At 27.2% G+C, this 22,937-nt stretch overlaps 1 protein-coding gene and 2 long non-coding RNA genes across 12 annotated transcripts in view; 1 reads left to right on the forward strand and 2 right to left on the reverse strand.

The window, feature by feature from the left end:
- Window positions 1–15,018, reverse strand: part of LOC124955237 — a 288,586-nt gene extending 273,568 nt beyond the window's left edge. For 2 of the 10 annotated variants that reach the window (XR_007102812.1, XM_047509383.1), the window contains exons 1-4: window positions 13,448–14,022; window positions 12,990–13,329; window positions 11,258–11,366; window positions 3,980–4,381 (exon numbers count right to left, since the gene is read on the reverse strand). Coding sequence is in view for 9 of the 10 variants with exons in the window: in XM_047509383.1 (XP_047365339.1) it covers window positions 3,980–4,346 (367 nt within the window). In the remaining variant the exon portion in view is untranslated. Of the gene's footprint in view, window positions 1–3,979; window positions 4,382–4,612; window positions 4,898–5,225; window positions 6,159–11,257; window positions 11,367–12,989; window positions 13,330–13,447; window positions 14,024–14,532 lie in introns of those variants that run through there. The other 8 variants (XM_047509386.1, XM_047509384.1, XM_047509385.1 and 5 more) reach the window with 8 other exon arrangements.
- LOC124955240 lies at window positions 14,647–15,779 on the forward strand. Its single transcript, XR_007102813.1, has 2 exons — window positions 14,647–14,878; window positions 15,451–15,779. It is a non-coding gene; the product is annotated as an uncharacterized LOC124955240 (long non-coding RNA).
- Window positions 15,780–18,952: 3,173 nt separating this feature from the next.
- On the reverse strand, window positions 18,953–22,937 carry LOC124955241. The gene is made up of 2 exons (XR_007102814.1): window positions 21,492–22,937; window positions 18,953–20,526 (listed from the first exon to the last, which is right to left on the reverse strand). It is a non-coding gene; the product is annotated as an uncharacterized LOC124955241 (long non-coding RNA).

The following is a 22,937-nucleotide window of genomic DNA, read 5'->3' on the forward strand; positions in this document are numbered from 1 at the left end:
AAATATATCGACTCATTATTACTTAACGAGTGAGCGAATAAATATTTTATTTATAAATAAAATTGATAGAACAGGGGATGTCTTTATTATCATCGACGGAAATGTATTTTATATTCTAATGTGATAACAGCTGATTCGTAATTCACAGGAGGGAAGAACAATGTTTCGATGACGAATTAATTTTCCGATATAAATTTAAATAATAAGAGGATGAGAGAGAAAGTGAGAAGAGGCAGAGAGAGGGAGAGAGAGAGAGAGAGAGAGAGAGAGAGAGAGAGATAGAAGGGGATAGAGAAAGTGAATAAAATATATATTTCATACGAGTGAAAGACACATAATGAAGGATAATAAAACGAGACAAAGGATTAATAATGTGAAAACGAGTATATAAAATCAAATATATTAATATTAAGTATAATAATAATTAAATTATTTTTAATCTTAGTAGAAAAACAATCGACAGGTAATGAAGAATGGACAAAGAGAAACGAAATATGGATTTTATTAAAAGGAGAGTGTATATATGATATTAAACAAATTTATGATGAAAAAATAAATTTGCTTGTTATTAAATTTGTATTAAAAAAATTAATAGAGTATTGAACATTTGATATTTAACGTGTAAAAAATTGACGTAGCAAAATGTCTATTTTATGAATGATGAAAACGTATTTCAAGTTTTAATGCTAATGTGACAACAACCGATTTGTAACTCGCAGCTATTAGATTAGAAAGCTCAACCGGATCATCAACTCTCGTCCGAGTTTGTAATCTTCATATACGTGATAACTGACTTGAATTACTAAGAGAGAGAAAGAGAGAGAGAGAGATAGGAGGGAAGGAGAGGGAGACATTTATTATAATGCTTGTGCTTGCTGAATATCAATGAAGTAGTATTACAATAATACGTCGGGGAATATTCATCAAAGAAGAGACTATCTTTGTATTCTCATATGTCAGTTCTATTTTATATATATATATATATATATATATATATATATATATAAATTGGTTAGGAATTTTTGATTTTTGCAGTTTATCGATTATGTTTAATCGTAATAGTTTAATATAACATTTAGAGAGAGAGAGAGAGAGAGAGAGAGAGAGAGAGAGAGAGAGAGAGAGAGAGAGAGAGTTGATGAATATTAAAATATTTAAAAAATATTTATGATAAAGATTTTTTTTTTTGGTTTTTTTTTTTTGATACTTTTTTAGACATAGGTATTGATTGTGTTAACTTTCTATAACGTCGTATGACCTTGAAACTTGCATAAAAAAAATATATATATATATATGGATATAAATATTCTGAGATTTTTTTTTCTTTTTTTTTTTTCTTATTAGGATGTTCGTTTTTTCTTACTAGAAAATTAATTATTATTATTATATTAAGATAGATTAGTTTAGCATATTGTTCATATTCGAAGATTGACGACTTGTTATATATAAATTGTATCAATAGAAGTATAATAATTCTAGTACGGTATAATTTTTTTAATAAAACACGTATCCGTATAAATTACTTGTAAACAATTGATTATTTGTACTTGTACTAATACAATTTGTATTATTAAAAAAAAAAGAAAAAAAAAAAAGAAAGGAAAGAAAATTATACAGAAACAAAGATTAGATATCCAATTATTATTTATTCCATATAAATATATTGAATGAACAATTAAACAATGATTTTAGTTTTTACAAATAAAGATTAAATTTAATATTGGATTTATCGTAAAATATTGATTTACGATGCGAGAAAATAAAAATCTGATTATTTTTTTTTTTTTTATAATAATAATAATAATCTTTATAATAATAATAATCTTTCAATACAAATGTTACATATTATTCTGTCATTTTAGATCGTGCTTTTGCTTTTTCATTTTTTTTTTTTCAGTTTCTTTTTTTTCTCTTTCTTTTTCTCTTTCTTTCTTTCTTTCTTTCTTTCTCTTTCCTTTTTTTATATCCTTAGAGAAATGTATTTCAACAGGAAAAATACGTCACGTATCAACGGTTTTTGAAAGACAGTAACGAGTTCGACGTACGATACCGTTCGTGATCGTGTCATATGCGAACTCGCCTAATTATGATAGCTATCGATACTCCGTTCATCACGATAACGTGAAAGATATCTTTTGCCTTTCTTGTTTCTCATCGTAGGTATTCGTTATTAAAAGCTACGCTCTCGTGTGAAAAGAAAGAATCGTATGTCTCATTACTGTTATCACCGACGCTCTTTTAATATTGTTCGAATGACGATGAATCATGCATAAGTCTTTTATTTCTTTTCCGATGGAAAGGAATGAAGAAAGGAAATTGTGAAAAAAAGAAAAAAATAATAAAAAAGCGCCCTTCGCTATTTCCGTCCCGAAACAAAAGAAGAAGAAGAAGAAAACAAAAAAAAAAAAAGAAAAAAGAAAAAAAAGAAAAGGAAGGATTCGATTAATGATACAAAAAATGATTTCATAATTTTCATAATATTAATCACATGGAAAATTTCTAATCGTTTTTCCCACAAAACTTATTGTAACTCGCGTTAAGTTTTAACGATCCCCCATTCGGCACGTCCATTTTAATGGCGTCACATTATTCTTAACTTCACTTTTCTTCGTCCAAAATGCTACTGGCACAGTGGAAAAGAGGGATGATGGTAGTGTGCTGGTAGTGGTAATAGGAGGCTGTAGGAGGTGGACGGGATTGAGGATAAGTAAAGTGAGACATTTTCTATCCACTTGTTAATTTTCCCACGAGAAATCTTATTATAATATTTCATTGATGTCATTAAAAGAGTATATCAGGCAGGTTGAAGTCTAAAGAGGAGCGAGTCAGTTTTTTTTTTTTTTTTTTTTTTTTTTTTTTTTATTTTTAATTGGCTAAAAATATAAAATAAACTTTCTTATTTTTGTTACGATTATCACCTCGTACGCACTTATACGACATTTATACGATTTCGTATCGTTCGACGTTTTCAAATCGAAAATATAAATCGAAACAGAGATTATATCGTTTTTGAATGAACCTGTTAAAATTCGCTGGATAAATTTTGTTCGCGAGAAGAAGAATTTTCTTTCTTTTTTTTTTTTTTTTTTTAAGTCACTGCGTCACACGCGTAACAAGTGTCGTAAAAAAATTGTTGAATAATTTTCTTAGCGATCGATCGTTTCGTTTCTATTCCTTTATAAATAATCGTGTGTCAACGGCGACGAAATTGCCAATCGATCAACACGTTGCACGTACAATGTTGTCGTAATCGGAATATTAATAACATTTGTTAAGGAGAATTTACGAATAGTCGAAAAAAAAAAAAAATCACTGAAAAATCACTTTTCCAATCGAAACTATTAACGACGTATAATCCGTCGCACACTTTTCTATCCATCCGATAATTTCCCCTCCCTCCCCTCCCCCTACAAGAAGTCCTATTACGGATGTTTCATTGACGTCATCGCGAAACATTATAGATCCCCTATTCCGTCGTTTCGCACCCTCGAAGATAACCATCGTAATTTAAAAAAAAAAAAAAAAAAAAAAAAAAAAGAAAAAAAAAAAGAGGAAGAAGAGAAAAACCTTTCGTAAATGATCTTTATAAACGAAATCACGATCGTATCGTTATCATCACTTCTTCGTGATTATAAATCACGTAACGTTGAAAAAAATTGTTAATCACTTTACGCATAACTTATTATCGATGATTAATTTTATTAATGAACCTTTTTTTTTAATCATCGACGATATCACTCCGAGGACTTTCGATGTTATGAATGAGAAATAACACATAATTCACACGGGTTCTTCGTCAACGTAAGAAACGATATCACATCTTCAAAAACTTTCGGTGTATATCCATCCACGATATCAATAAGCGAATGACAATTTCTTGAAAAAAAAAAAAAAAAAAAAAAAAAAGCAATTAATAAAAAACAAAAAGAAGAAAAAAAAGACGGAAGAAAAAAAGCATTGAAACTTTCTTACTACTCACCTTTGCTGGATATACCAAGTGTACCAGCGAACTGGACAACGAGGACACCGATAACACCGATGATAGCGGCTCTCATGTTGACCCGAAGAAAAGTCACAAATGCGTAATCGTTACGTTTTCGTGATTGAGCACAACCAATAGCACGAGAACAAGAAGTAGTAGTAGTAGTAGTAGTAGTAATAGCAGCAGCACTGGTACCGATATTATTAGTAACAGTAGTAGTAATAGCAGAAGTAATAGTAGTATCACAATTGAGTACAGATTTGTAACACTGGTCCGACGATAGCTTCGAATGATTTATCTCATCATTCACATCACTACCACCACCGTCAGGATGAAAGACAGTTGGCACTCTCGTCACTGGCATAACTCCACGTTCCTTCGATTATATCAAAATCAGAACTGGAGGAAAGTGAAAATGAAAGAAAAAAGAAAAAAATCATTAAAATGATGATAATGATGAATAATAATAATAATAGTAATAATAATAATAATAATAATAATAAAAATAATAATATGAAGAAGAAGAAGAAGAAGAAGAAAAAGAAGAGGAGGAGGAGGAGGAGGAAGAGGAGGAGGAGAAGGAGGAGGAAGAAGAAGAAGAAGAAGAAGAAGAAATGGAAGAAGTACAACAATATAATCCTCCGAAGAAAACTATCCGTAGGATCCAAAGCACACGCTGTCACCCAGTCAACTACAAAGATTGCACGCGCCGCGCCGATGTTTTCATGCGCGTCGAGGAGTCGCAAGCGGAGTAGAGTGAAGAGAGAGAGAGAGAAAGAGAGAAAGAGAGAGAGAGAGAGAGAGAGAGAGAGAGAGAGAGAGAGTGGGGTTGGTCGTCTAGGTTGCTAAAGGTAGGAAGGGTTTTGCGCGTTTTCGCGGCTGGGCGGCTCCCTTATCCCGCGAGATCCATTCGATCTAGAAGTCCAATAAAATAACGATATCGATATATCCGATATCTTCTTTGTTTACAATAAACATATATATATATATATACATAAATATATATATATATATATATATATATATATGTGTATATAATTAATCCTCAAGATGTATCTAATATAATATCACTTAATATCATATTTTAATAAGTTATCGGGAAAAAAATAGTTGCGATGAAATTAAGTGTTAAAGAGCGAAGTGGTGAGTGGTTTGAGTGGTTGAGCGAGTGGGGTGGATAGGTGAGTGGGTGGGAGATGAGTTTAATTGATGTGGTGGGGGAAAAGTGGTAGGATATACAAACGGCGTGTAAAAATTCGATGGAGAAATGGAGGATGGTAGGGCAACACTAGGGCAAATTATAAGCTCTTGCCGCGTCGAAACACCCGGCGCTACTGAGTGAACCGAAGGAGCCACGAAACTCAGCAGTCGCTCTCTGGTATACGTGCGGACACCAGGAGGAAGCTGGCTGGCTGGCTGGCTGGCTGGCTGGCTGGCTGGCTGGCTGGCTGGATGGCTGGCTGGCTGGCTGGCTGGCTAGATGGTTGAAGAGTAGTGGTGGTAGTGATGGTGGTGGTGGTGGTGGTGTGGTGGTGGTGATGGTGGTGGTGGTGGTGGTGGTGGCAATGGTGGTGGTGGTGGTGGTAGTGGTAGCGGCGGCGCTGTTCGTAGAGGGTGGAAAGCGTCGCTAGAAAGGGCGGCCCACCCCTTTCGACGAGGACGAGGACAACGAAGACTACGACGACGACTACGACGACGACGACTACGACGACGACGACGAGTCTTCGTTGCATCGTCAGAGCTAACATCGAAGGTGTGCACTTCAACGAAAGTGTCACTCGTCTTTCCGAACTCGAAACGATCTCCAACTGTTATTGGATTCGCCGGATTAAATTATTTTCTTTTTCCTTTTTTTTTCCTCTTTCGTTATTATTTTTTGTTTTTTTGTTTTTTTGTTTTTTTTTATTTTCGTTTCTCTTTCTCTCGTTTTATTTTCTCCTTTTTCTTTTCTTTTTCGTTTTATTTTGTATTTATTTTATTTTTTTATTTTTTTATTTTTTTCTTTTTTTTTTATTTCGTCGTTCTTACCCCTCCTCCTCCGCTACCTTGGTGGCTTCATTTTTATAAGTTTTGTGAAAGAATTTTTCACGTTGAGGGTGTTCTTTATTTATCGTTTCTTTTTTCTTCATTTTTTTCTACTTCTTTTTCTTTCTCTTTTTCTTTCTTTTTTTTTTTCTTTCTTTCTTTCTTTCGTTATTACACACAGAATATCTGTGCTACTATAGTGATTGGAAAATTAAAAAGAAACATATATAATTTGTGATTGTATACGCGAAAGAGTGGAAATGAAGAATAAGTTTTTTGTATACACACACACACACACACACACACACACATATATATATATATATATGTATACACTATGTGATTTTTCTTCAAGCCGAATTAAAATTTTGATTCTTATCTCGTCGATTGTGTTATTGAGATATAGAATGGTGTAATCAAATTATTCAAGTCGAAGAGATCGATCGATTAATAGTGAAGGATTTATATGATATATATATATATATATATATATATATATATATATATACATATATTTACATATTAACAATTTACCAGAATGATTTAGCAATAAGAAAAGTAGTAAGAAAGTTTATATGAAGGAGCATCTTGTCAGGCTGACTACGTACTCGACATGTACTACTTTCTTCCATTCCATTTACTTACACGAAGAACTTCGTTAAAGGGATAATAAAAAATTTTGAAAAATATATAATAATAACAACAACAACAACAACAACAACAACAACAACAATAACAACAATAATAATAATAATAATAATAATAATAATAATAATAATAATAATAATATTTCACAATTTTTGAATTCTCTTCAATCACTCTAATAATTTAATACAATTTACGATATATAAACTATCGTGATAATAACGCAATCAAAATTTTTCTATAAATTTTTACGAACATTCTATAATGTTTCACGTATGATTCCTCTTAGTTAAATTAGTTAGAATTTCTTCCCTCAGTCCAACGATCCCTTATCATTTCTCCTTTTATCATCAAACGTTACGACGATTAGCGTTGTCCGACGTGAAACTAAACGAAGTGTCAGAACTAATCGAATGTTCGACTAATTAGCATTTTTCGCATTTCCATAAAGGGTCGTTAACATTATATCGTGCAATAGTTGAAACGTGATGTTTTGTAGTATGTGAAAATGGTCGACGAATAATGAATGACCGCTTTCGGTATTGTATTTCCCACATAAAACTCGTTGCTTCTCTCTCTCTCTCTCTCTCTCTCTCTCTCTATCTATCTATCTATCTATCTCTATCTCTATTTCTGGCTCTGTCTCTCTCTCTCTCTCTTTCTCTCTCTTGCTAGCATGGTTAGCATGCTAAACGAATTTTATTGCGTCCTATTGATTTCGTATTTTAATAGCGCTATATCGATAAGTAGAATATACACAAGTACGAACTCGTTCGATTGGACTATTCGTTAGAAGTATTGTCACGGTAATTTGCAGGAGTTATTCGTTAATGTAAAGCACGTGATCACGTTTGTAGGATTAACGTTATTATTATTATTGTTGTTGTTATTATTATTATTATTATTATTATTATTATTATTATTGTATGTTACGTATTAATCAGATAGATAAGCACAATTTTTAATTTTTGTATTGACAAAGATTCGATGTACTCCTCGATGTTGGTCTTTTTTTTTTCTTTATTTGTTCCTTTTTTTTTTTTTTTTTTTTTAATTTTTTCTTTTTTTAATCTTTTTTTATTTCGAATATGTCTTTAATAAAATGATAGAACAAAAAAGAGAAAAATTGACATACCGAATATACACGCGAGCGCTTGCGCATGCACTTTATCGCAATATATTGATTTATAATTATTTTATAAATTATATTTATATGAAAAAGAAATTTTTATAATGTCGATTGAAAAAAGTCTTTTAGAAATTTATAGAACGAACGGATCGATTGTCAATCGTGTCGGGTATATTAATTAATCGTCAATGTTGTTATTAATTTTGTGATTACAACGAAGAAAAAAAAGAAAAGTAAAATATTACAACAATTTATACGACGTACATTTTATTTTTATTTCGACGATAAGTGAAACATTACGATTTCTTAATAATAAATTGTCCTAGATAAGAATGCACTATAATAATAATAATTTGTTATAGTAATAATAATAATAATAATAATAATAATAATAATTTAATATTTAATATTAATTATAATAATAATAATTTTAATAAAAATATTATCATTCTTGAGTACAATTATAATTCGATTTGACAATAAGTTAGAAAGTATATCGTGGCATATATAAAACTCGATCTTCAATTTCAAATCGTAGGATAAATCTTGTAAAGTTAACGGTCTTGTAAGTTTACACGTCCCCTCAGTTTTTTTTTCTTCTTTCTTTTTTTTTTCTTTTTGTATACGTTACGACGTTACATCTACCGACTAATAGTAAATTACACGTTTCGTTGGATAATGAAGCTCTGTTTTGTCGATCGATAATCAACGTTTGTAGAATATTCAACGAAAATTTTAAAATGCCACTCGAAATATCACGTATCAAAACTCATTGACGCATCTACGCATGCATGCACACAGATACACACACACACACACACACATATATATATATATACACATACATACACACATATTCGCATTAAATACAAAATTGAGGAATACTGATTAGATGTTTTACCATTTCCGTGCAGCTCGTGTCATTTATATTCTGTTATCGTTCTTCCAACTAATTGCTTCTTACGGTGTCACCGAAACATATTTATTAAAAATTATCTCGCAAAATCATTCGTAAACTGTCATTTGCAATAACATAGATATCTTTCTCTGTCTGTCTTTCTTTCTCCATTTTTGTCTCTATCTCTATCTCTTTCTCCCTATCTCTCTTTCTCTATCTCTGTCTTTTTCTCTATCCTTCTTCTCTCTTTCGGTTATACTCTAACGAATTAATTACAAATACCGACATCAATACGTCGAAATGGAATCCTATCTGTTCATTTAATAATTTATTCGACGAACGGATGAGAGAAACTAAAGGATGAAACGTTGGATATATCGTTCTAACGATCGGAAGTAAAAGTTAACGATATAACAACAACAACAACAACAACAACAATAACAACAACAACATTAACAACAATGACAATAATAATAACAATAGTAACAACAAAAACAACAATAACGATGACGAAGATAACGACGATGATGATGATAACAATAATAACAACAATAGGAATAATAACAATGTCAGAATACGCACGGTATGACAAACAATTCAGTATAATATCGAATTCCAACTAAAACCCCTTAGAGAAAATACGATGGCAAGTTTATGCCTGTCCATCTAAAACGAATTCATTTCGTGTAAATTAATCCTCCATGACGTATCGTGAAATTATTATCATACGTGCATGTACGTATTTACGTATGAGGTCGACGAAGTGACCGACGTGCGTGGGATGTTCTTAAAACAAATTCTAGTTTACAAATTTCTTTTTTCTTCTTATTCTTCTTCTTCATCTTCTTCTTCATCTTCTTCTTCATTTTCTTACACCTCTAAAACCTTTAGTTCGTTTCCAAGTAATTTCCTATGGGAGATTTCTTTTTAGAACCTTTCCTCTTTTTTTTTTTTTTATTACTTTCAATATACATATATATATATATATTTATATAAAGGATCTTCGTGTAACTTATTAAAATCATAAATATAAAATAAAAAAATAAATGTTATTGTTCCTCTTCTTTTTTTTTCTTTAATTTTTTTTTTTTTTTTGGATTTGTATTTTTTTCTCCTTTTTTTTTTCCCCGAAGCAAAGAAAAAGTTCGATAGAAATGTGAGCGATACGTCGGAAAGAAATATACGGGACTAATCAAAAATATAAACATTAAATATCCTCCAATGGCATAGTTTCGAAGATTTCGTTCGAGAATGAATGGGGTTAATTAATAGTAAACAACGTTACGAATTAATATTTCGAAAGCTCAAACGTGAAAGCTGTGCTTGTGTACAAACTATTGCTAACATATTACCACGTCTAATTATGGTTTATCGATCTAGTTATCAAGGAGTAATATCGTATCGCTGGACGATAGTAAAACGTAGAAAGACATACAATTTTCAAATTTTCTTTTTTACGTTTTCTTCTTCCTTTTCTTCTTCTTCTTTCTTCTCTTTTATTTATTATTTTAATTATTCATATGGAAAAAGAGAAAAAGAGGAAGAGGAAGAAAAAAGGAAAAGCAGAAAGAAAGAACGGCAAAAAAAAATCAAGGAAAAGAGAACAATAATCGATATGATCAAAACAATCTTTCGGATGAAATTTTTACAAGGAGATGGTTTATTAAAAATCAAAAAGTTTGCCGATACAATTAAAGACTATCAGATTTTATTTTCGACGAGAAAATATAAACAATTCTATTGTTTTATCAATTCTATGAAGATTCATCAAAATCGAACGTAACGAAAGTTTCTTATGAATCGATGAATGCGGTTATTCCCTTTCGTAAAATCACGAAACAGGAGAAACACGTTTTCCATGAAAAGAGCAAATTTACTTCACAATAACCGGAGTTTGAACTGGGTTCCGATCAAATATACCGGTACTTACAAGGATTCACGTTGAATATTTGTCTAGAAATGTTTTTATTTTTATATCAGAAATGATATAACAAATTTATGATCTATCGAAGATATATATATATATATATGTGTGTGTTTGTGTGTGTGTGTGTGTGTGTATGTGTGTTTCTCAGAAAATTAGATCGTAGAATTCGAACGAAATAAACGTGCTCTTTTCTTACCTTCATAACAAATTTTTGTTATGATGTTTGCCGTACCTTTAAAAAAAAAAAAAAAAAAAAAAAAAAAGATAAAAATAAAAAAAAGAAATATATCCACGAATTAACGAAAAATCATTTGATTGATTTACAATATTTTTAATCAGGGATTATAATTAGTTAAGGGATTAATGATCGATTTTTAATTTCATTCTAATTAGTAATGACAATCTCCATTAACGTGTATATTTTTTAATTATTAGGATACACTTCGTATCCGATCCAGCGATCAACGTACCAGGTACTATCATTATCAATAAAAATCATCAGAGAAAGAGAAAGATAGATAGATAGAGAGAGAGAGAGAGAGAGAGAGAGAGAGAGAGAGAGAGAGAGAGAGAGAGAGAGAGAGAGATTCAATTAATATAAATATCATGTTTATTTTAATTAATATAATTCTTATCTATAATTAAACTTACGTTTAAGTAAATCATCTGGTAAATTTCCTATTTCAATCAAATCAATTTCAGGCAACTTAAGTGAGGTTCCATTATTCGATATATTGAATAATTCACCGGCCTTGATATCCTATGGATGAGCGATTGTTAAAAACGGTGATGTCACTAATAAAAATGTGATGAAATAAAAAACGAAAGATTTCGTATTCGTTGAACGTTAATAAAACTTGGCAAATCCTCGAAGAGATCTATCTGTCGTATCATCCAATGGATCCTTTTATAGCAACTTTATCCCCACTATATTTGAGAATACCATTTAAAGATGCAATTTTCTAATCGTTCAGAGAAACGACTATTTGGCGGAATAAAATTAAACGTAAGATTTTAACGATCGTGAATAAATGTTTATATGTTTTTTTTTCTTTTTTTTTTTGTTTCTTTTCTATCTCTTTCGTAATTTTTATTTTCGTATCTTCGAAATAGTCTTAATAAATAAATTATCATGAAATTTTAAGGATAAGTGTTTCTCATTTTGGAAGTGAAAAATTTTCAAAAGAATAAAAAGAAAAAAGAAATCAAGAAGATAATGAGAAAAAAGAATTTATCGAATTATTCGTCATTTATTTTCAAATATGTAACGAACATATACATACATAAAACAAGTTCTCCTTCGGCATGCATACATATACACACACACACACACAAATCTAATTTATATATTATATATTCTTTAAGGTCTTAAGGTACGACCAATTCAAAATGATCAATTATATTTCATTCAATTCTTTTTTCAAAAGAGAACAATAAAATTGAGTTGCGATTTTTATTTACATTTTATTTAGATAGATATACGGGCTAATTAAATTATTCAAAAAAAAAAAAAAAAAAAAAAAAAAAAAAAAGAAGAAAAAAAAGAACAAATTGACCAACTTCATGGGGAAAAAAAAAAAGATAAAATAATGTAAGAAAAAAAAAAGAAGAAAGAAAAAATGAAAATGAAACATTACTTTTACCTTTTGTAATTTTTTATTCTTCATCGTCAAATAAATCATCAAATTTTACATAACAATAAATACTTATCTTTCTCTGGATCAAAGTTGTTTCAAAAACGAAAAAAAAAAGAAAAAAAAAAGAAAAACAAAAAAAAAAATGTATTGAATAATTCATCTTTTATTTTCATGTTAAATCTAATAACAACGTAACGAACACGTACATAATATATATTTGTACCTCGGTATATATGTATCTGAATACACACACATACACACATACATAAATCGTATTAATTCTTTGATTGGAATCTCGATATTATCCGATGCATTACTTAATCGATAATCAAAAAGCATCAGTCTGAATTTTATTTTGTATGTTTCGATTGAAGAAAAAAAAATATTTATTTATATTAATATATTTTACATACTTTTAATCATTCATTTATTTAAAATAAATTATTTCATTAATAATCGAACGTTCAACGTTATTATTAGAATTAATAATTTTTTTTTTTTTTTTTTTTTGAGATAATACGTAAGATCGTATGAAATTAGAAAAAAATAATTATTCTCTTTCGAAACGATTTATTATTAACATAAACGTGCATGTATATATATACATATTAATATATATATATATATATATATATATATATATATATAAATTTTTATTCGTGAATGAATTTGAAAAAAGAAAAGAAAAAAGAAAATAATATAAGAACAAAAAGTTAATTATCATTATACCATTTCTCGACATTTACCGTAGGAATCATGTTTTTGTCCAGGTGGACATCGTTTTATCGGTGCCACAATTATATCAGGAAATGGCGTTGTCTTTGGTGGTTCCACGGTATTATTTCTAACGACATTATCACCAGCCGTGATCATTGGAAAAATGATGCACATCAAGATCGTACAAATGATCGGAAGGAAAAAACGCATTTCGATTCTTCTTTTCCTCAGGGATTTATAAAATGAAGCAAAAGAAAAAAAAAAAAAAAAAAGAAAAAAAAAAGAAATATTTATCCTTTGACGAGATTTCACTTATTTCAAATTTCTTTCCTTCTTTTTTCTATCTTTCTTTCTTTCTTTCTTTCTTATCTAAAGGATATAAAATATGTGTTAAATTATACCAATGAACGATCAACGTTTAAAAACATTTTCATGATGATATTTCCTTGAATATTATATAAATCATACTAAATCACTGTATACCTACATGAATTAAGGGGACAATCCGATATTATGTACACGTACGTATTTATGTGTCGAATGAAACGATCGAAAGATCGATATTATTGACGATCGATATTACTGTTCTTGATGTTGAAGTAATATAAATGGTATTGTAACTGACCGCTCGTCCGATCATTCGTAATTTATATGTTATTCCATGATTACGTCATTTCAAGCATTAATTATACATTCTATGTAAAATAAAAGATATTTCTATTTAATTGATTATTATACGATAACGAAATGGTTCTTTGAGATACGATATAAATAAACTACTTCCTCGTGAAAACTTGTTTTTCCTCCTGTCTATAATAGTTCAGTATAAATTTCAAGATCTTATATGAGAATTCACATTAAGAAGAAAAAGAAGTTTACGCGTTAAATGTTAATTTTATTCGTCATCAAAATCGATGTTACTGTATGTTTGTGTGTGTATGTGTATGTGTGTGTGTGTGTGTACGTCTGCGTGTATGTTTGTTAAGATTGTAAATTATTATTGAATGAGTTGAATTCTGTTTTTTTTTCTCCTTATCTTCTTATTTTTTTTTTTATATATATATATATATTTCGCTATAACGTCGTTCAAAAAAAAAAAAATTATTTTACTGCTTATCATAGTTTTTTTTTTTTTTTTTGGTTTTTTTTTCTTTTTTTTTTTTTTTTTTTAACTACGAATATTGAAATCTTCAATATCTTCGCGCTTCAATTTTAAGAATATATTTAATGTTAAATATGAATATTTGTGTGTGTCTATGCGTCTGACAAAATTGTAAATTATTATCGAAGGAACTAATAAATTCTTTGTTTTTTTTTTTTTTCTTTCTTTCTTTCTGATTTCGTAATTTAAAGTCACTGAAAAAAAGAAAGAAAGAAAAACAATACTAGAGAAGATAATCAAAATCGTTGTTATTCCAATCGAGAAGAAATCTGATATGAATCATGTTTCTGTATATATATATATATATATATATATATATATATATATATACAGAATATATATATATATATATATCAAAACTCATACATCCGAAAATATATTTATATTCGACTTATCACGATTACACGTACACACACTCATACATACAAACGATTCCATAATATTCCTGTAATATTTATAGAATTGTGAACTATTATATTCTTTTGCCATCTTGAAAAATATGAAATGTCACGTAATAGGTAGCTCTTTCGAAGAGTATAAGTAAGAGATCGATCACGGGATGTTCTTTAATGAAAATAGTTCTTTATACTCGTCAACAACGTATCGCAAGCATATTACGATTATACATTCATCGAAAGATTTCTTTTCAATCGTTCATCATCGATCGATCGAACGAACGAGCGATCGATCAAATCAATCAATCGATCAATCCGTTATCGGACCTTGAGACAAATATTGGAAATTTACTAGTAAAAGGTATGCGAGTTAAACAATTTTTTTTTTATACAATAATTTTTCAATCGTTCGAATATGAAGATTCTTCAATTATTATAAAAAGAAGGAATAAATAAATAGAAATAACGTCTATGATTTATACACATATCTCTATGCGACATTTATTATAGATAATTTATATTTATTTGTAAATGAAATTTATATATATATAATGGATCTCGTATTGAAAATATAAATAAGTTAAAATATAAACTTTATTAAATACGTTTCTTGAGAAAAAAGAGAGAAAAAAAAAAAACATCGAATCACTTGGTTTTTCAATCACAAAGATTTTATTCCTATAAAAATTGTATATATATATACATATATATAAAATGAAAACTTCTTTATAATAATAATATTACTCATATTTATTTATTCATAATCATACTCATATTACTTACACTCATTATTCATTTGAAAAAAAAAAAATCGAATTTATTCGACTTTCAATCGCACAATGATTTAATTCACATTATATAAATACATATATATATATATATATATATATATATATATATTTTTTTTTTTTTTCCTTTCTCTTTTCTGTTTAGGTCTTAGAATATTTGACATCAATTCATTGACTCGAAACTTGAACGAATGTAAAAATATTTTTATCGAGAACGATGAAATCTTTCTTAATTAGTTTCTTCGCAATCGTACTGATAAGTGAGAATGTAATAGCATTTCCTGTTAATATATCATCGTTACTATTGATGACGAATGATACAAAGATGAAGGAAAATGACGAAGAAAAGCCAAAGCCTAAAAAGCGTCCAATATTTTCAGTTAATCATTCGATCATAATTGCTCCTACTATAGAATGTGATCCAGGACAAAAACGAGATGGAAACGGCATCTGTAGACTTAATATAAAATGACGGCCAATCAAAAATTTGTTTCTTATATTCTGACATAATTTTCATTATCTAAATATATATACATACGTATATGTATATTACTAGCATATTTAATATTATCGTATATTATTAATATTAAGAAAAAAAAATATATATGTATATTTATATATGTATGTATGTATATATATATATTATATGTGGGTATAAATAAAGATAGATATATTACTATGATATATATATATATATATATATATATATATATATATATATAACGTAATTATAAATATATAATTATGATTTTATTTCTTTCTGTATATTTCTTTGTATATATATTTTTAATATATTTTATAAATACATATTTTAATTATTTGTGTGTGTGTGTGTCTGTATATATATATGTATTCAAAAGTTATATATATATATATATATATATATATATTTTCTTTTTTTCTAAGTTGAAATTTTCCTAACTTAAACAATAGCGAATATATTTTTAACTTTTTTTTCTTTTTTTTTTTTTTGTATAATAAAGAAAAGAAATGTATAAAAATACGAATGATATGTCGATAATTCGATATATGTCAGAAAGAAACGGGCCAATCGAAAATATAAATATAAATAATATCCAATGGTATAGTTTCAAAGTTCGTTTGAGAATGACTGAGCTTAATTAATAGTAAACAACGTACGATTGAATATCTTCGAAACTTAAACATGAAAGCTCTGCTTGCGTTTATCTTATTGCTGGCATATTATAACACGGTTAATTATGATTATCGATTTATCGAAGATCAATGCCACATGAATCGATATGACAATGTCCAACGGAGTCGTAAAATTATTAATTTGATTTATTTATTTTTTTATTTTTTTTTTTCTTTTTCATTTAAATCGATCATTCTGACATTAACCTTTTGAAAAAATTTTTACAAGAAATTTATTGAGATCGAAAGTTTGTTAATTCAATTAAATTTTATTATTATTATTATTATTATTACTATTTCTTTTTTTTTTGTGTATAAAGAAAAAAAAAATAATAATTCTTTCGTTCTATCGATCCCCTATGATCCTATATAAATTCATCAAAATAAAAGATCAAAATCGAACTTTGTGAACTTGTTCTTATGAATCGATGAAATGTTTTCCTCGTGAAGTGTATAAAACATGAGAGACAGGTTTTCAGTGAATAAATTTACTTCAGGAAAACCGGTTGTATCATTTCGATGAAATACTTATACTCGGATTTACTTTGCATATTTATCACCATATATGTTTTTATTTTTATACCAGACAAACTATGACAGATTTATCATTTAGAAGATACGTTTCTTAGAAAATAATAACATCTATTTCAAAAAAAAAAAAAAAATAAACATAAAGTGTTATCTTTTTTTTCTTCTATAATGATAATCTTGATAATTATACTTACTATACATAATTATAGTTATTATAAAAAAATAACGATCGATTTTTTTCGATTATTACTTTATTAAACATATACTTTAATATTATATCCTATGGAAAATTCTATTACTATTCGTTTCTAAGTTATTAGATATGATGTAGTCAATAAAATGATAGATTTAATTATACGATAAATAATCGAATATCAGATTCAATTAATTGATCATAAAATATTTTATACGCTTTAATTAATATAATTATGGTTTATGATATTCATTTACTTTCAATAAATACATTTAGATAAATACATTAGATAAACTTGCCGTTTCGAATAAATCAATTACATATATATATATTAATTTTATTTTCATTGTTAGATAGATTCAATAATTATTCGTTCTTGATGGACAATGATTTGTTAGAATTGATATCATTATCATTGATAAAAATACGACTGTAACGAAGAAATTGTTTTCATCGAAGATGTTGTTTTCATGGAAGATTAAATAGAAACGATAAATCGTTACATGTTTTTCTTTCATTGAATGAAAATAGATCTTTTTACAATAAAATTTTGTAATTCTACAGGTGTACGACCTTGTATTCTGCTTTATAATCCTAAAAACATGATAAACCGTGTATGGATGAATTAATCGATTGACCGTCAAAATGGCTATCAGATATAAAAACATCTTCCGACTAATAATTAATTGTATTCGTGGAAAAGATTTCGTCACGTTGTTTGAAGTTACTCGTACGTCGTCTGATATTTTTTCTAATGAATTTTTTGATCATTCAGGTGTTACTATGTTGTCATGAAGTCATTTAATTTATGAGATTTCGATAAGAGCTTGACATAAGTCAAAGATTGCTCAAATAGTAACATAATGGTGTTCTATATGTATTTGACGAGATATGATAATGTAAACGTTAAGCAATTAAACACGATTTTTAGATTGAATTTTCCTTATCAAAGAGTCCTTTGGTCAACTGATGAAATTTTCATGATAGGCGCTTAGGAAAAAAATTCGCATCGATGAATGTTTTGAAGATATTGCAGATCGAACGATGTTTTTCGTAAACGTGCATGAGTTTGATATCAATCATACTTTCGATCAATTATTAATGATAGAGAAAAAAATTATTTCGTTCGTTTACAATATTTTACGAATGAAATGAGATTCGATCAAATCTTGTGTCCTTTTTTCTTTTTTTTTTTTTTTAAAGCATAATAAAGTTTAGGTCCTTGTTATCGAGGATCCTTCTTGAATCCTTCGAGATAGAACGACGACTATTTTTGTTCTTTGTGAATTAATGAAATTTCTTCAGGATGCATACAGGACTTCTTTTCAGGTATATTTATTGCAACATCGGTAAGAGATGCAAATTCCTATCTGTGAAGAGAAAGTCTGCCGGCTATGTGAAACTAGACAACACGTTTATCATGATCTTTTAAGTCCGTGTAATTAAAGTGATCTCATTTTTTATTTTATTTTTAAACAAGAGACAAAAAAAAAAAAGGATCGAGTCACAATTTTTATTTATATTTTATTTATGAATTAATTAAATTTTTAAGAGAACAAATTGTTTATCTTTCTTTCGTATTACGTTGAAGAATTACTTCTTCTTATTTTTTTTTTCTTTTTTTTTTTTTTTTTGTGGTAATTTTTGTTTCTGAATCATCAAATTATCGTAAAATTTTCTAAAGAAATACTTTTGTCTTCTATGAAATAACAGTTGTGTGAAAAAAAAAGAAAAAAAAAAAAAAAGAAAAAGACAGCAAAAGGAAAAATGCATTATCACTCATCTTTTATTTCCATATTAAAACTAATAATAACGTAATGAATACATACATAAAATATTTATATGTTTTACCTTCGATAAACACATATACAGACAGATATGTCTATTAAGTCTACGATAACATTCTCCAGTGTTTCTTTTATTATTCGATCGATAGTCAATACACTAATCAGAATTATTTTTGATTTGTTGTTGAGAGGAAAAACAAAAAAAAAAAAAAAAAAAAAAAAAAGAAATACACTCGATAATACGAACATTGATATATTTTTTTTAAATCGTTTATTCATTTGAATTGAATTATTTCATTATAATCTAATCCACAATTCAAATTATAATTAGAGTTAATAGCTCTAGATAATGCGTAATATTGTATAAGTATAAAAAAAAAATTATTTTCTTACAAAATAATTATTACTAACATATATATATATATATAGTATTACGAATATATGTTATAGTCCGGCATAAATAAAAATTAGGGATATAAATAAATTGATTTATTTCTATCCCTAATAGTACTTAGATATCTAACTTTATCTAATCTATTTAAAACTTTTCAACTTTGGTAAAAAAGAATATACGTGGATTCTATCTTATATTCTTTAATCGATTTTAATTAATTTTAATTTATATTTAATTGAAAATACGAGTCAATGTTAATGTATATAATCGATTTATCGAAAAATTATACTGAAGTACGACATTTACCGTTCGAATCATGTTGCTGTCCAGATGGACAGGGTATAGTTGGTCCATGAATTATATTAGGTTTAGCTGCGTGTCCTCCTCCGTGTCCTCCATATCGTCGATATGATGGCGTATTATTCTTAGGCTCATTATTAGCTTCTGTAGTTTGTGCCGTTATCATATCGATAATGATGCACACGAAAATCATGCTAATGATCATGAAGAAACGCATATCGATTCTTATCGTAAGCGACGCACAAAATAATAATTTATGTTTCTTGGAAAAGATTTGCGATTTTTCTTCTTTTTTTGTTTTCTTTCCTTCTTATTTCTTCTTATTAATTTCTCTTTCTTTTTTATTTATTCTTTTTTTTTTTTTCTTTTTTAATCTAAAGGACATAAAAAAAGAAAACTTTCATTCAAATTATTCGAACATATATATGATATAAATATTCAACAATTTATATAATAATTTCCTTATGCACTTATTACTTACATTATGATAAAATTAAGTTGATAAAAAAGTAATAATCCAATCTGAAGATCGATATTGTTGTTCCTGTCGTTGAGAAATAAAAACGATCTGGTGCTTCGTTCGTTTCAGTGTTCATATTTATAGAACTAGAGAAATTATTTTCATGATTACGTCATTATACACAGCGTTGCCTTAGGTTCTAAGGCATTGAAGAATATTTCTCAGATCGATTATTATGCGATATCGAGGAATCACGAAATTCCTCGAAGTACGAAGTAGTAAATAAATGTTTCTTCCTCGATAAAACTGGTTTTTGTCATAGATTTTTTTCTTCTTCCTTTTTTTTTTTTTTTTCTTCTTCTTCATTGTTCATAAATTTTGAATTCCCCGACGTCTGGGCACTTCGACGTTTAAATACATGTTTTAACATTGTATACTAATATTATTCCTTATTAAAATGTATATATATATATATATATATATATATATATATATATATATATAACTCTGGGTGTGTGTGTTTATGTATGTATATATGTTAGTAATTAATCGTTCACGCGTATTTTTTCAATGAAAATACTTGTTTTTAAATCGTAACAATGTATCATTCGCCTAAGAGGATTCTTTTACGTTCTTTCTAATGATTTTCTTTTTTGTCTTTCTTTTTATTTTTTATTTTTTTTTTTATTTTTTTATCTTTTTTTTTTTTTATCTAACGCGTATTGTCGATCGGTCCTTTGTCCGATTCGAGATAAGCCATTTGAAATTTGTCAATGAAAGTTATACGAGAGTCTAATGTTTTCTTAATAATAATAATAATATTAGAATCGTGTGAGTGAGGAAAGTTTTTAATTAAAAAAAAGAAAAGAAAACGGATTGATTGATTAATCGATCGAGCGATCGATCGATCGATCGATCCATAATCTGATTCTAGATTACTATGGAAATTATTATTGAAATTATTTGAACGCTTGATCAATTTGTTAATAATTATATTTAAATCGTCTTAATCAAATTTCTTAAGATTTTCAATTAAATTGAATTACATAATTAAATAAAATTTTTTGATTGATTGAAATAAGATTTTTTTAATTAAAATAAAAATAAAATAGGAAAGATTAATTAAATAGGAATAAAATGTTTATATATATATATATGTGTGTGTGTGTGTGTGTATTAAAAAAATATAAATAAACAAATAAATAAATATGTATATATATATATATATATATATATTCGATTAAAAATATAAAAAGATTTCATAATATTCATTTCTAGACGAAAGCAAAATTACATTTCCACATACACAAACACACACACACACATATATATATAAAAAAATAAAATATATAATCCAGCAACTTACTTTGTTGCGTGTTGACGAAAGTAAATCTCTCGATGAAAGATAAATGATTGAATTCGTAATTAAATTAATCTTCAAGATAATATGTTCAAATGACGACGTCACATAATTCGTACAATAAAAATGAACGTTTTCATTTCTATAAAACGATAAACATTTGTTTTTTACGATAAAATAAGCGTACGATGAATAATAGATATTGTTGATACGTATAGAAAAATAAGTGTGGTATAGAAATTTGATATAAAAAATTTTAAAAAAGAAAAAGAAAAAGAAAATAATGATAAACAGGATTCCGTCGATATGTGTTTTGTTCGAAATAACGATTAGAGAATATTGTTTATGTTGTATATTAAATGTTATTTTAATAAAAATCGAAAGAACATTCTGTATTTTTTTTTTTTATTTGTTTGTTTTCTTTTTCTTTTTCTTTTTCTTTTTTTTTTCGTGTTTTCGTATTTTTTAATCCACTGTATATTATTGCAACTGTTACTACTACTACTATTATTATTACAATTAATAATAATAATAATAATGATAATGATAATAATGAAAATATAATTAAATATTATATACATTATGTATATTATACATTGTAATAATAAAGTCGATGTTGAAACATAAATATTTGAAAAGTTTAGAGTGATAATCATAAGGATATCATCTTATTGATCATTTATCGATAATTTTTTTATTTATAATTAATTGATTTAACAATAGTTATTTTCTAAAAATCATTTTATTTATATTCAAATTTTAGAAATAAAGTGAATACGTATATCGGCCAATGATATTGTAATCATTTGAAAAACGATAGATATTTATTATATTGATTTGTTTAGAAAATGACGACGTCGATATAAATAACTAATTAGCGAATTTTCGTTTTTATTTATTTATTTTTTAATGGTTATTATAATATTAAATTTTTATGCAAGTTAAACAATTTTTTCCAAAAAATTAACAAGAGAAATTATTGAGAATCAAAATCAAATCGATACAAGTAATAAATAATAAAAGAAATAAATAATTATTACGAGCTAATGATATACGATTGTAACTACAATGTAAATAAAAACAAGAAAAGTTTCGTATTTGTCATCGTATCTAATTAATATTAAATATCGTGGATTAATATCTCAATCGTTTAAATTATCAAAGATAAGATTTTTTGAGATTTCGGGAAGAAAAATTTTATCAAAATATGAAATTCACTTAAAACTGATAGAAATCGATATCTTTCCTATAATAGATACTTTTTTTTTTTTTTAATTTAATTTATGATTAGCTTAGGCCATATTAGTTTAATCCATGTTATAGTTTGTTCTTATTTAAATATATTCTCTTTTAAGTATAAACATTTTATTATCGTATGAATCATCATCTTCATATGTAATATAAGATATAAATTATGTTTACGATAATTAAATATATGTTCTTCTTATACTC

Source organism: Vespa velutina, chromosome 17 (genome assembly GCF_912470025.1).
Source record: "Vespa velutina chromosome 17, iVesVel2.1, whole genome shotgun sequence".
Classification (NCBI taxonomy): domain Eukaryota; kingdom Metazoa; phylum Arthropoda; class Insecta; order Hymenoptera; family Vespidae; genus Vespa; species Vespa velutina.